At 46.3% G+C, this 14,452-nt stretch overlaps 1 protein-coding gene across 2 annotated transcripts in view; it reads right to left on the bottom strand.

Annotated features, from left to right (window-relative positions):
• Positions 1-14,452, bottom strand: part of SLC23A2 (solute carrier family 23 member 2) — a 50,219-nt gene that overhangs the window by 13,583 nt on the left and 22,184 nt on the right. For both annotated transcript variants that reach the window (XM_058859066.1, XM_058859065.1), the window contains exons 3-8: positions 13,887-13,985; positions 10,862-10,978; positions 7,552-7,709; positions 4,243-4,331; positions 1,971-2,041; positions 719-900 (exon numbers count right to left, since the gene is read on the bottom strand). In XM_058859066.1, coding sequence (XP_058715049.1) covers positions 719-900; positions 1,971-2,041; positions 4,243-4,331; positions 7,552-7,709; positions 10,862-10,978; positions 13,887-13,985 — 716 coding nt within the window. The remainder of the gene's footprint in view (positions 1-718; positions 901-1,970; positions 2,042-4,242; positions 4,332-7,551; positions 7,710-10,861; positions 10,979-13,886; positions 13,986-14,452) is intronic.

Here is a 14,452-nt window from a genome sequence, read left to right on the forward strand (position 1 = left end):
AGCTGCTGCTGTCCTGTTCTCCTGCTCTCCTGCTCTCCTGAGCTCCTGCTCTCCTGCTCTCCTCAGCTCCTGCTCTCCTCAGCTCCTGCTCTCCTGCTCTCCTCAGCTCCTGCTCTCCTGCTTTCCTGCTCTCCTGAGCTCCTGCTCTCCTCAGCTCCTGCTCTCCTGCTCTCCTGAGCTCCTGCTCTCCTGAGCTCCTGCTCTCCTGAGCTCCTGCTCTCCTGAGCTGATGCTCTCCTGCTCTCCTGCTCTCCTGCTCTCCTCAGCTCCTGCTCTTCTGAGCTCCTGCTCTCCTCAGCTCCTGCTCTCCTGCTCTCCTGAGCTGCTGCTCTCCTGAGCTCCTGCTCTCCTGCTCTCCTGCTCTCCTCAGCTCCTGCTCTCCTGAGCTCCTGCTCTCCTCAGCTCCTGCTCTCCTGCTCTCCTGAGCTGCTGCTCTCCTGTTCTCCTGAGCTCCTGCTCTCCTGAGCTGATGCTCTCCTGCTCTCCTCAGCTCCTGCTCTCCTGAGCTGATGCTCTCCTGAGCTGATGCTCTCCTGCTCTCCTCAGCTCCTGCTCTCCTGCTCTCCTCAGCTCCTGCTCTCCTGCTCTCAGTCCTGATTCCCACATTTCCAGCTGAACTCGACTCATGCACGTTCCTGCCCCTGCTGTTTCTCCACGCTGGCCGCCCTCAGCAGCCTCCCCAGCACCCCAAATCCTGCCTCCCCAGCAGGGTACTCACAGCATGGCGATGCCCCAGTGCTTGCCAGCTCTCTCCCCAGCAGCCTGGAAGCCCGAGAGGCCGATGAGGGCCACGGTGGGGGTGATGGTCAGGGGCCCAATGTAGCGCAGCAGAGCCCCCGGCAGCCCCAGCAGCCCGATCACCACCTCGATCAGCGAGGACATGATGATGGCACCTTGGATCTGAACACACAACAGGGCAGAGAGGCAGCTCAGTCCCATCTGACAGCAAAAGCCAAACCCTTTTGTTTTTCTGCTCTGGATTACAAACTGCAGTTAAAAGAATTCAGTGACACAGAAGAACTCAGCAAAAAAAAAAAAAATTTTTTTTTTTTAGTTTTTTTTTTTTCCGTCATAAAACAGCTCATTATGTTTAAGTGACTTTAAGCATAACACTTATGGTTTTCTCCACAAAACTATTACACAACAGACCAGTGGGGCCAGTCTGGAAGCTGTGTGGAAAGCACATCACACTGTCAGACAGGAGACCTGGGGTCCAGGCTAACCTTTAAGCTCTCAGATCGAACGGCAAGGGTTGGTGCGCCACGAGGTGATGCTCCTAGCTCCTAGGGGCAGAGTGTGTGCTGCATTGGTCACAAGTGCTCCTTAGAAGCTGGATTAGAGCAGCGTTGTGGTCTCAGGAGACTGTCAGCCCTCTTGGCTGCAGGGCTCTTGGCAGGATGTAGCTATGGTTTGAACATGGGGAAGAGAGAGGGGTTGTTTTTAATTAAGAAAAAGTTGGCAGCCCAAAGCAACGGGATGGGAGATCAATTCCATGACACACGCCTTCCTTTGGACTACTCTACCTGCCACCCTGGCCTGGCACAGCCCTCAGCCTGCCCTGCAGGGCACCACGACCTCACACTGAGTGGAGAAGGAGTTTCCAGGGATTCCACACTTGGGAAGGAACCAGATTCCCTAACTGCGGATTCACCTTGCAGGGGCCAGCACAGCAGGCAAGAGGCCTGGCAGCAGCTGAGCACAGATCAAAATGAGGAGAGTTTCCATCTCACTTGAGCAGCTGACTGCACAGCTTTTGGGATGTGGGAACTAACTCCTGGGATTTGCTGTCCAGCAATGAACAGGTGGAAAGGATGGAAGACTTCCATGAGATGAGGAAAGGGATATATCCAAATGGAGATTGCAGTGAAAACAAGAAATTACCAACTTAAAGACAAGGAGACACGGATGATTAAGTGAGAAACTTAACTGGAAGTGGAGAGAGTGACAGCTAAAGGCAAGTCCCACATTACCTCTCGTATCCGGGGGTACCAGATGTGCTCCGTGTGCAGCAGCTCTGCCGTCCCGTTTGTCACTGGGAGATCTTGCCAAGGGAGAAAAAACAAACAGGGCTTTGTTCCTCAGCCACTCTGCCAGCATTTCACACAAAATAAATCCCTCCTCAAATGCTGAGAAATGAGCCCAAATTCACACAGAGAGGAATTCTGTCACAGGTGAAGTGACACCAGCTCAGCATCCCCAAGAGCCAAGATCTCACAGCCCTCTGTGCTCCTTCTGTTCCTTCCCAGGAGGGAAAACAGAAATGTCAGGAATCCTCTCCCCACTCCAATCCTGCAGGAATCCTCTCCCCACTCCACTCCAACCCTGCAGGAATCCTCTCCCCACTCCAATCCTGCAGGAATCCTCTCCCCACTCCACTCCAATCCTGCAGGAATCCTCTCCCCACTCCACTCCAATCCTGCAGGAATCCTCTCCCCACTCCAATCCTGCAGGAATCCTCTCCCCACTCCACTCCAACCCTGCAGGAATCCTCTCCCCACTCCAATCCTGCAGGAATCCTCTCCCCACTCCACTCCAATCCTGCAGGAATCCTCTCCCCACTCCAACCCTGCAGGAATCCTCTCCCCACTCCAATCCTGCAGGAATCCTCTCCCCACTCCAATCCTGCAGGAATCCTCTCCCCACTCCACTCCAATCCTGCAGGAATCCTCTCCCCACTCCAATCCTGCAGGAATCCTCTCCCCACTCCACTCCACTCCTGCAGGAATCCTCTCCCCACTCCAATCCTGCAGGAATCCTCTCCCCACTCCACTCCAACCCTGCAGGAATCCTCTTCCCACTCCACTCCAATCCTGCAGGAATCCTCTCCCCACTCCAATCCTGCAGGAATCCTCTCCCCACTCCAACCCTGCAGGAATCCTCTCCCCACTCCAATCCTGCAGGAATCCTCTCCCCACTCCAATCCTGCAGGAATCCTCTCCCCACTCCACTCCAATCCTGCAGGAATCCTCTCCCCACTCCACTCCCATCCTGCAGGAATCCTCTCCCCACTCCAATCCTGCAGGAATCCTCTCCCCACTCCAATCCTGCAGGAATCCTCTCCCCACTCCACTCCAATCCTGCAGGAATCCTCTCCCCACTCCACTCCAATCCTGCAGGAATCCTCTCCCCACTCCACTCCAATCCTGCAGGAATCCTCTCCCCACTCCACTCCAATCCTGCAGGAATCCTCTCCCCACTCCACTCCCATCCTGCAGGAATCCTCTCCCCACTCCACTCCAATCCTGCAGGAATCCTCTCCCCACTCCACTCCCATCCTGCAGGAATCCTCTCCCCACTCCAATCCTGCAATCACAAACTCCAGAGCCTGCTGCTCCCAATGAGGTCACTCAGGGAATGAGCACAGCCCCAACCTGCAGCTCTGGAAGGTGAAAAGGTTCAGGAGGAAGATGCAGCAAAGCTCTCTTTGGAAATGTGGAGCTGTGGGGAAAACTGCCTCTCCACCCAGGGTTATCAGTTCATTTCAACAAGCTGGGTATTGATCACATCTTGAATGTGAGTTCACAGAGGTGTATCAACACACAAGAAATAGAAATTCAATTATTCCAGAGTCCAGAGGAGCTCTGGGAAGAGCTTCAGCCAGGAGTGAGCAGCCTGATTCCCACTGCCCTGGTACTGAGTAACCACCCCCAATGAACAGGAAACTGCCAGAGTCATTTCCACCTCCCAATCCAATCCAAAGCAAATTGAAAAATTGGATTGGATTGAAAATCCAAATGCTCCCATCCCAGAATCTTTCCCCTCTGAAGATCAAACCTCCCAGGATGACGACATCAGCTGAGAAAGAGTGAAAAAGAACATCCAGATCTTGTCAAAACCTGTCAGGTATGACTGAAACAGGGGAAAATCCTGGTCTGGAGGTGATGCTGCTCATTGCTCAAACTCCCTCCCACTCACAACTTCAAAGGATTCAGTTGGACTCCAAACATTTCCAAATGTTTGGAACATTACGGGAAGGAACATTAACAGAATGCAAATGCAACAGAAGAATTATTTTATTATTTTATGTCATGTTTACCTTTCCTTTGTCAACGTTTTTCTATTAAAAAAAATCCCATTTTTAGGAATCTTGTGTGGCACAGTGTTTGAACACTGTAAAAAGAGAGGTTTTCCATATTCCCTGCTCATTACTCCCAGTTTTTATGTCAGCAGCTCTGGCAGCTGCACTCCACATGAGCTGGGCCGTTTGTCACCTGAACCTGAACCAGGATAAACAATAATTACCTGTGTTATTGCACTTCCACTTCTCCAGAGAGAGAATCGCTCTGGCAGGTGCTAAAAACGCAAAAGCACTGGCTTGGAACAGGGGTAACCTGGAAAGGGAGAGGAGAGATGGTGACATCCTGGGTGGGTGGGCACTCAGACCACCCTAAAACTGGGAAATAAGAGGATTTCTCACCAAAAAAAAACCCAAAACAGTCAGAGAAATACAAATATTTCACAAGGCAAAAAGCCAAGTTACCAAGGGGGTAACTCCAAGGGCCACTGATGGACACTGAGCTGGGGGAAGAGATTTCCCCACCCCAGCACAGGGAATTCTCTGGAGAGAATTCACATTTTCCATCCCTTCCCTGGGCAGCATTCCCAGTACACTCATTTCTAAATGTGTGTGTCAATAGCTGCTGGGTCGATGGGAGCAGATTAGATGTTCCAAGTGGTTGCCACCAATAAACACAAACATGACAAGAATCTCAAGATTACATTCTTAGCCTTGCTGTTTATACTTCCCAAATGGGTTTTAAAGATCTAAAGAGGATCTACCTGCACCCATTATGGATTTATTGAACACACTGAATTCAACTGATTGAATTCACAGCTGCAGGAATGAGCATTACCCACAACTCAGAGCAGCCAATGAATAATCCCAGTTTTTTACCCTGTGTAACAAATAACCCAGTGTAATTCAGCCACAGATGCACTTTGAACTATTCTGCTGATATTGAGGTGAATGCAGGGCCATGAGATGCCAAGCTGTGACACAGGGAATTGCTCAGGGGCTGTTTCACAGGAGAAAGAACTGCTCAGGTCCAGGTAAAGATCAGAGAATGCTCCAAGGAGGAGAAGTGTGGAGGGGAAAATGTACCCTGAGCAATGAAAGATCAAACCAGAGGCGTTTTAATGGTACATGTCAAGTTCTCAGGCAGAAGCTGGAGCAGTTTGGGCAACTTCAAACCCAGCCAATGTTGGAAATTCCATTGGAAAATCGAATTTTATCAGCTCCAGGCATGGCTGAGAGGACCAAACTCCCTCTGGGAGCTCCTTCAAGCACAAATCCCAGCTGTGTCTGGGCTGAGCCAGGGCTGGTGGCCCAGGGAATGATTCACCCCCTTGTGCCAGGCTGGTTAAGCAAAGCTGGTGCCCCATGGCAGGTGTGCAACACCTGGAACAAGCTGCTACTGCTCCATCCCACCTACACAGCCCCCTCTGAGCTTGGCTAAACACACTCTGCAAACACAAAACACATTCTCCACTGCTGAGCTCACTGCTGCCTCCATCCCATGGAAAAATCACACCCCAGCACGTCCTGCTCAGCTTTTACCTGCCACAGGTAACTGGGGGAGCTCCCAAAAGCCTCAAAATCTGGATTTTTTTTTCCCTATGCCAGGCAACAAATAAAAATTAGTTCACTTTTTGACAATTTTTTAAACAAATTGCTCAAAATCAGTCAGCCAAGATGTGTCTCTCTGTCAAGTTTGGAACGTGACTTACAGATTTTAAGGCAGTGCAAGCCAGCTAAAGCACCAAAAGCTCCAAGTACCATTTAAATTTCACTCCTAAATCATCAAGTTGCTCCATTCTGGCACCCACAAGAGTTTTTCTGACATCTAGAAATGTCTCATTATGTTCACATGTCCCACAGATGTGAGAAAGCGGAGACAGGCGTGGATTAAATCTGTATTTGATGGTCTCAGTGCCACTAATTACCCACTAATTAACCCCTGCCAGAGCTGGGGCTGGCTACACAACTCCAGGAATAGCTGGGATTCCTAGAACTGCTCTGGGTACCAAACTGACCACAGCTCCGCCTCGAAATCCAGCTAAATCCATCTTTAAGGACCCTTAAAGCGTGGAATTTGACCTTTTGAAACCTTTATTTGCTGAAATACTTGGCAGTTGACAGATCTTGCCAATGAATACTTGAAAAATCTCATTGAGAGAGGCCTGTGCTGCTGTATCCAATTCCCAGCCTTATGTAAACCCCTCCCATCACGTGGGGAAGAGTTATAAAACATCCAGGCGTGGAAATTTCCTCCTTAAATACAAGATATTTTAAGAGCCAAACACAATTTGGCCTTCAGGGATATAAAAATGTAAGTACAGTGCAAGTGGGAGCCACTGAAGAGGGGAAAATCCTGGGCAGGGGTGGGATTACATAGAAAGAATTGAGGATTTCAAAATGATGGCACTGTTCATTTTGGGCCCCTCCTCTCTGAATGAGCCCTAAATCCCTCTTTAGTAAGTGATAAAAACCCCAGATTAGCTGGGAGAGGTGAAAAAAAAAATCCTTTTGTGCAGTGGTCACTGTGGAACACAGGTTTTTAAAGATTTATCTTAATAAAACAACACCCTGTTCTTGCCAACACCACATCTTAAACATTGACGAGAATTTAATTCAAGGAACTAATTAAAATAATTAAAATACTGCAGTTAGCTCCCCTTTACCCAGTGCAGGAATTTTTCATCCTCCAGGAACACTTCTGCCTTCTCAGCTGGGTTTTTCCCTCTCCCTCCTCTCCTTGCTGGATTTTCTCACCCTTGGGATGTTTTATTTTATTTCAGATCCTTTTTTTTTTGGGAGCAGCTTTCCCAAAGCTTTCCCTGACCACCCCATACCTGCTGCTGCCAGTTTTGTGTTCCTCCTCTGGAAACCACTCACTCCTGGCTCCTGGGAGATTTTGTTATTTTATTTTATATTATTTTATAATATTATTTTATAATATTAGTTTATTTTATATTATTTAATTTTATTTTATTTCAGATCCCTTTTTGGGAGCAGCTTTCCCTGATCACCTGCTGCTGCCAGTTTCATGTTCCTCCTCTGGAACCCCCCCAATCCTGGCTCCTGGGAGATTTTATGATTTTATTTTATATTATTTTATTTTATTTTATTTTATTTCAGATCCCTTTTTGGGAGCAGCTTTCCCTGATCACCTGCTGCTGCCAGTTTCATGTTCCTCCTCTGGAAACCCCTCACTCCTGGCTCCTGGGAGATTTTATTATTTTATTTTATATTATTTTATTTTATTTTATTTCAGATCCCTTTTTGGGAGCAGCTTTCCCAAAGCTTTCCCTGATCACCTGCTGCTGCCAGTTTCATGTTCTTTCTCTCGAAACCCCTCACTTCTGGCTCCTGGGAGATTTTATGATTTTATTTTATATTATTTTATTTTATTTTATTTCAGATCCCTTTTTGGGAGCAGCTTTCCCTGATCACCTGCTGCTGCCAGTTTCATGTTCCTCCTCTGGAACCCCCCAGTTTGGCTCCTGGCTGATCCCCAAGGTTGCCAGGGCAGCCCAAGGCGCAGCTCTGACCTGCAGCCGAAGGTGGTCTGCAGCAGGGTGGTGATGCCCACGCAGAAGAAGATGGTCCCGATGAGCTGGCTGGTGGCCCACTGGTCAAAGCCCACGCACATGGCATCGGCCAGCAGGAAGGGCACGGCGATGGTCCCGCTGAAACACGTCAGGTAGTGCTGGGGGAACAGGGAGAGGACACCAAAGTCACTCATTCCATCATCATTCCATCATCATTCCATCATCATTCCATCATTCCATCATTCCATTCATTCCATCATCATTCCATCATCATTCCATCATCATTCCATCATCATTCCATCATTATTCCATCATCATTCCATCATCATTCCATCATTCATCATTCCATCATCATTCCATCATTCATCATTCCATCATCATTCCATCATCATTCCATCATCATTCCATCATCATTCCATCATCATTCCATCATTCCATTCATTCCATCATCATTCCATCATTCCATCATCATTCCATCATTCCATCATCATTCCATCATTCCATCATCATTCCATCATTCCATCATCATTCCATCATCATTCCATCATCATTCCATCATTCCATCATCATTCCATCATCATTCCATCATCATTCCATCATCATTCCATCATCATTCCATCATCATTCCATCATTCCATCATCATTCCATCATCATTCCATCATCATTCCATCATCATTCCATCATTCCATCATCATTCCATCATCATTCCATCATCATTCATCATTCCATCATCATTCCATCATCATTCCATTCATTCCATCATTCATCATTCCATCATTCATCATTCCATCATCATTCCATCATCATTCCATCATTCCATCATTCATCATTCCATTCATTCCATCATTCCATCATCATTCCATCATTCCATCATTCCATCATCATTCCATCATCATTCCATCATCATTCATCATTCCATCATCATTCCATCATCATTCCATCATTCCATCATTCATCATTCCATTCATTCCATCATTCCATCATCATTCCATCATTCCATCATTCCATCATCATTCCATCATCATTCCATCATCATTCCATCATTCCATCATCATTCCATCATCATTCCATTCATTCCATCATCATTCCATCATTCCATCATCATTCCATTCATTCCATCATTCCATTCCATCATTCATCATTCCATCATTCCATCATCATTCCATCATCATTCCATCATTCCATCATCATTCCATCATCATTCCATCATTCATCATTCCATTCATTCCATCATCATTCCATTCATTCCATCATCATTCCATCATCATTCCATCATTCCATCATCATTCCATCATCATTCCATCATCATTCCATCATCATTCCATCATTCCATCATCATTCCATCATCATTCCATCATCATTCCATTCATTCCATCATCATTCCATCATCATTCCATCATCATTCCATCATTCCATCATCATTCCATCATCATTCCATCATCATTCCATCATTCCATCATCATTCCATCATCATTCCATCATCATTCCATTCATTCCATCATCATTCCATCATTCCATCATCATTCCATCATCATTCCATCATCATTCCATCATCATTCCATCATCATTCCATCATTCCATCATCATTCCATCATCATTCCATCATCATTCCATCATTCCATCATTCCATCATCATTCCATCATCATTCCATCATCATTCCATCATCATTCCATCATTCCATCATTCCATCATCATTCCATCATCATTCCATCATCATTCCATCATCATTCCATCATCATTCCATCATCATTCCATCATTCCATCATCATTCCATCATCATTCCATCATTCCATCATCATTCCATTCATTCCATCATCATTCCATCATTCCATCATCATTCCATTCATTCCATCATCATTCCATCATTCCATCATCATTCCATTCATTCCATCATCATTCCATCATTCCATCATCATTCCATCATTCCATCATCATTCCATCATTCCATCATCATTCCATCATTCCATTCATTCCATCAGCAGCTTTTCCATTCATTCCATCAGCAGCTTTTCCATTCACTCCATCAGCAGCTTTTCCTTCTTTTCCTTCTTTTTCCCTCCTGGATCCCCAGCCAAGCTCCCGCTGCCCTGAGCTCTGCTCTCCCGTCACCCTGAGATCTCCTGTCTGATTCCTGTGGTGTCCACAGGTGTTGGAGTCTGAGATACAGACTGGGTGCCCTTGTTTCTAATATTTAGTTCTAGGATTCAAAGAAACACTGAATTTCATCTGACATGAAATTCATGAGTGTGTTTTCATGGTGATACATGAAAACAAATGCTAAAGTTAGATAGGAAAAGTGTAAATGTGTGAATTAGAAAGTTTTTTAAATCACTGGGTGAAAAGGTAGCTTGGAGAACAGGAGAAAGGATGGAAGATTTTGGGTGTTGTCTCTTGTCCTTCTTCTTTCTTCTTCATCTTCTTCTCCTGGGGGTTTTTGGGTGGTTTTAAGTGATTGGGTAGAAAATGCCACAGTGCAGCACACAGGTGTTGGGTCATTGAGTCACTAAGAATAATAATTTAGTTGTCACTTGTTAATTGGGTAAATGGACATATAAAAGACCTTGAAGAGGATCTTTGTGAGCCATTTTACCCTTTTCTATCATAGTGCACACAGCTCCTTGTACCTTGTAATGCTGATAAGAATAAATAAACAACTGAGACCAAAACTGCCTCCCTCTTGTCAATCTTCAGTTCAAAGGGAAAAAGAACCCAATCCAAAAGTCCTTAATGAGACACACAGGGAACTGAAACATCTCCACAGCTGCTCTGCTGCGTGAGGAGACAGCTGTAACTCTCCTGAGAGCAGCCTCCAGCCCAGGAATATCTCCAGTCACATCCCCTGGCTCACAAATCAACCTGGAGCACACACACAGGAGCTCCCAAGGACCAGCAGATGGATAATCTTTAATTCTTCCTCGACACAAGCACATCAAAAGCAAAACAACACAGAAATCTTCACCATGCTCCACACACAAGTAGAAATAGGATTCCTAGAGAACTGCCTGTCCTTGAGGAAAAGGCAGGAATAAAAAGAATGTTTTGGAATGTATTTCTTTGGACAATGTCCCTATCACTGAGCCTTTCCTCACTCATTTACTAACAACTTACAACTCTAAATATTGAAGTGAATCTCACAAATGCAAACTCAAATCATTCTCAGAGCAATGATCTGAATGAGCTCCAGGAGAAACTTCTTCAAACACCTGAGAGTGGAGAAAGGTAAAACTCCCACACACAAAATGGACATAAAATCCTCAAAAAACTTTCAAATTTACAGAAGAAAGAGCTGCCCCTGTTTTGGGAGGTACCTGCAAGCCCAGAAAGATGCAGAGGTACCAGGGAGGAACATCCTCAATGGTGTAAATCATGTCAGTCCTCTGGGCATCCAAGCTGCCACTGCTGTCCAGGGTCTCAGCCAGGGAACTCTGCAGGAAGAAGAGACACCAGCAGGTTATTGCTGCATGGAATAAAGTGAATTTCAACTCCCAGCACTCCCAAGTGATGCTGATTTGTGATGATTTCAAAGCCTTTCACATCCAGCTCCTGAATTTGTACCCAACACGTTCCCTTCTGACAGCCACTCCCTGTTTATTTATTTATCATTGCTGATTTGTGACAGAACTGATCTGGCAGCCAAAAGGTGCCCAAAAATGGATTCATCATGACAAAACTGTTAAAAAAACCCCCACCAAACCCCAAAAACCACAAAAACAAACACAGGAAGAAAATAGAGAAGAATTGGAACTAAGAAGAGCTCTGTCCTTGCATCAGAGATGAAAATGACTGGCAAAAATAAATCCTCATTATGATAATTGCTTCCCTGCTCTGCTCTTACCCAATTTCATCCTGGTTAACCACTTTCAGCCAAAGAATTTATCATTTTTCTTCTGCCCCCCTCCCCTTCCCCTGCATTTATGCAGTCAGGAAAAATGCTAATTATTATACCCAAATTAATCCCCAACCAATTTCCATCAGTCAAGCAGAATTCCTCCAGGAATTTAAATTCCCCCAGGAATTTGGGCAAGGCCAAGCTGTGAGAGCCAATGGACAAAATGACCACAGACATTCACACATCAACAGCCTGCAGATTTTCCATTATTAACACAAGGAAACAAACACTCTGTCATTTCTCTGCCACAAAGAAGTGGAATCCTTTCCATCCAACCCTCTGCTTTGGAAATTCCTGAGAACAAACCCAGCACAACAATAAAAGCAGGAAGGAGGAAGTATCAGATTTTGTCATTTAAAATCAAGTAACTAAAAAAATTACCTTATACAACACAAGTGCTCTGCCCTAATCCAGCCCAAGACACGACAAACCCACGTGAAGCTGCCTCACACAGAGCCTGGGAACTCTGCCAGACTCGTGACTGCCTCAAATGGTCTCTGCTTCTCCAAAAATCCCAGCACATCCACGGATTATGCTGAGGTAATCTCCACTTGGAGCCACCTGCAAGGTCAGCCAAGCTCTCCCCCTGCTCAGCTCAGCCTTCTGTTGGGAAAACAAATCCACTGGGATCACTCAGGTTCTGGGAGGGCAGTGCTGGGGGAATGCAGCAAAAAGCAAAATATAGAAATTCTCATTTCAGAGAAAGCACTTTGAGCACTGAGAAATCCTCTCCAGGGAGCTGCCCCTGCCCAGCCCCTCCTGCAGCACCAGTGACAGCTTTTCACTGACTGGAAAATCAACAAATTCTCTCCTGACCCAATTCTCTAAAGAAAAACCCACGTGAAAAAAAATAAAGAATCTGAATCGTGGAATAGTTAAAGCTGGAAAAGCCCTTTCAGATCATCAGGACCACCAAGAGAGCAGCACCACCATGGTCACCACCAAACCACATCTCCAAACACACATTTCTTGAAGACCCCCAGGGATGGGGACTCCATCACTGCCCTGGGACACCCTTTCCAATCCATAAAGAAATTCCTGCTGACATCCAGCCTGGCTTGCAAAGACCTTAAGGCCCAGTGCCACCCCTGCCATGGGCAGGGACACCTCCCACCACCCCCAGGTGGCTCCAAGCCCTGTCCAAGCTGGCCCTGGGCACTTCCAGGGATCCAGGGGCAGCCCCAGGGATCCTGTGCCACCCTGTTCCTTCACTGGGAGCCACAGCAAAGCTTTAACTGGAGGAGAGCTGGTTAATCAGAAGCTCCTGGGTCTGTTTTAGGTGGATTATTCTCCATCAGCCCCAGTTGTGATCACAGGGATGAAGTGGAAGGGAGAAAAGCACACTGGGTGAAGCCGGGAACGTCTGGAGATCGCTTATCTCCAAATTCCATCAATCAATTCCACCCAAACACCTTTTACTCAAGGCTTTTATCAGATTGTGCCTCTCCACTCCAGCCCCAGCATGCTCCAAAAATCAGCCATCAGGAACTTTCCCAGCTCAACAAAAACCTGTCCATGGAATGTTGAGTGTGCTGGGGATGGCTGTGGGGATGTGAGTGAGACACCGGGGCAGAGGGAGCTGGGAGCCAGCACTGACACAGCTCTGGCTGCTCAGGGGATGCTCTAAATCTGAAATTAAGGAGGGAGTTTTGGTGTCTGAGTTAGAAAACATTAGCTGCATCCCTTGGTGTCATCCTTGCCCTTGAAGGAAGGAGCATCATTGGAACAGGAGTTTTGCTCTTGTTTCAATCAGGACATTTGAAAAACTTTGGTCAGGTTGAGGCTTTTCAGAGACAAGGCCAGTTTGATTGAGTATTGCAGAAGCTCAGATTTACCATAATCCTCATCCTTATTTTAAACAAAAGCTTGGATTCATACCATCTCTGATTGCAGGATTTTGGACAGAAGGGAAATGAAGGAATGAAGGAATGAAGGAATAAAGGAATGAAGGGATGAAGGAATGAAGGAATGAAGGAATGAAGGAATGAAGGAATGAAGGAATGAAGGAATGAAGGAATGAAGAAATAAAGGAATAAAGGAATGAAGGAATAAAGGAATGAAGGAATAAAGGAATGAAGGAATGAAGGAATGAAGGAATGAAGGAATGAAGGAATGAAGGAATAAAGGAATAAAGGAATAAAGGAATAAAGGAATAAAGGAATAAAGGAATGAAGGAATGAAGGAATGAAGGAATGAAGGAATGAAGGAATGGAGAAAAAAAGCTGGAAAAATCACAACTAAAGGCTTCTTCCACCATTTCCTGAGTCATGCCCCAAGTGATGCAACCAAAGAGTGTGAGCAGGAGTCATGAGGGCACAGCTCCCTGGGGTGATGTGAATCTGCAAGTCAGCAGCTCTGAGACAGGAAACCTCAATCTGCTGTGTGCAAATCACGAGCTGGGAGAGCAAGAATGAGCTCTCAGCTCACAGGGAAGCCCCAGGTACCTTTTCTGCTATGCCATTCTCTGTGGTGTAGATGGCCATCAGCTCCGTGTCCTCGGTGTCCTGGTCACCGCTGGAGGTGGCTCCGCCGTTTATGACGACCTGAAAAATGAACAAAAAATTGAGGTCTTTTAAAATAAACATTTCCTCTGCCACCACAACTTGTATCTCACTCAGTTTTCTCCCTTGGTGCCTCTGGTATTTTGTCAGAAAACATGAGGAGTGTGGCAAATGATGATTTCTGTAACAGCAGGGCTGGGGACAGAGGGAGACTTGACAGACATCACCCAGAGCTCCTTAAAAATATCATTGAGAGCTCCTTAAAAATGTCTCACAGAGCTCCTGGAAAGCTGGGCAGTGTCAGCTTGGGGCAGGGGGAACCAGCAGCAGGCTGCCTGGAAGAGTTCTCAAGCTTCACAGCAGAAAAATTCAAGTGAAAATGGGAGTAAGCAGAAGAGCAGCAAATGTCTCCCTGCTGCTGCCTGGGCTGAGCAGCTCAGGTGGTCAAAATGGGCTGGGTGTGAGCCCAGCTGGGCAAGGAAACTCTGCTGAGGGGCTGGAGCGTGTCC

This window comes from Poecile atricapillus, chromosome 29 (genome assembly GCF_030490865.1).
Source record: "Poecile atricapillus isolate bPoeAtr1 chromosome 29, bPoeAtr1.hap1, whole genome shotgun sequence".
NCBI classification, from domain to species: domain Eukaryota; kingdom Metazoa; phylum Chordata; class Aves; order Passeriformes; family Paridae; genus Poecile; species Poecile atricapillus.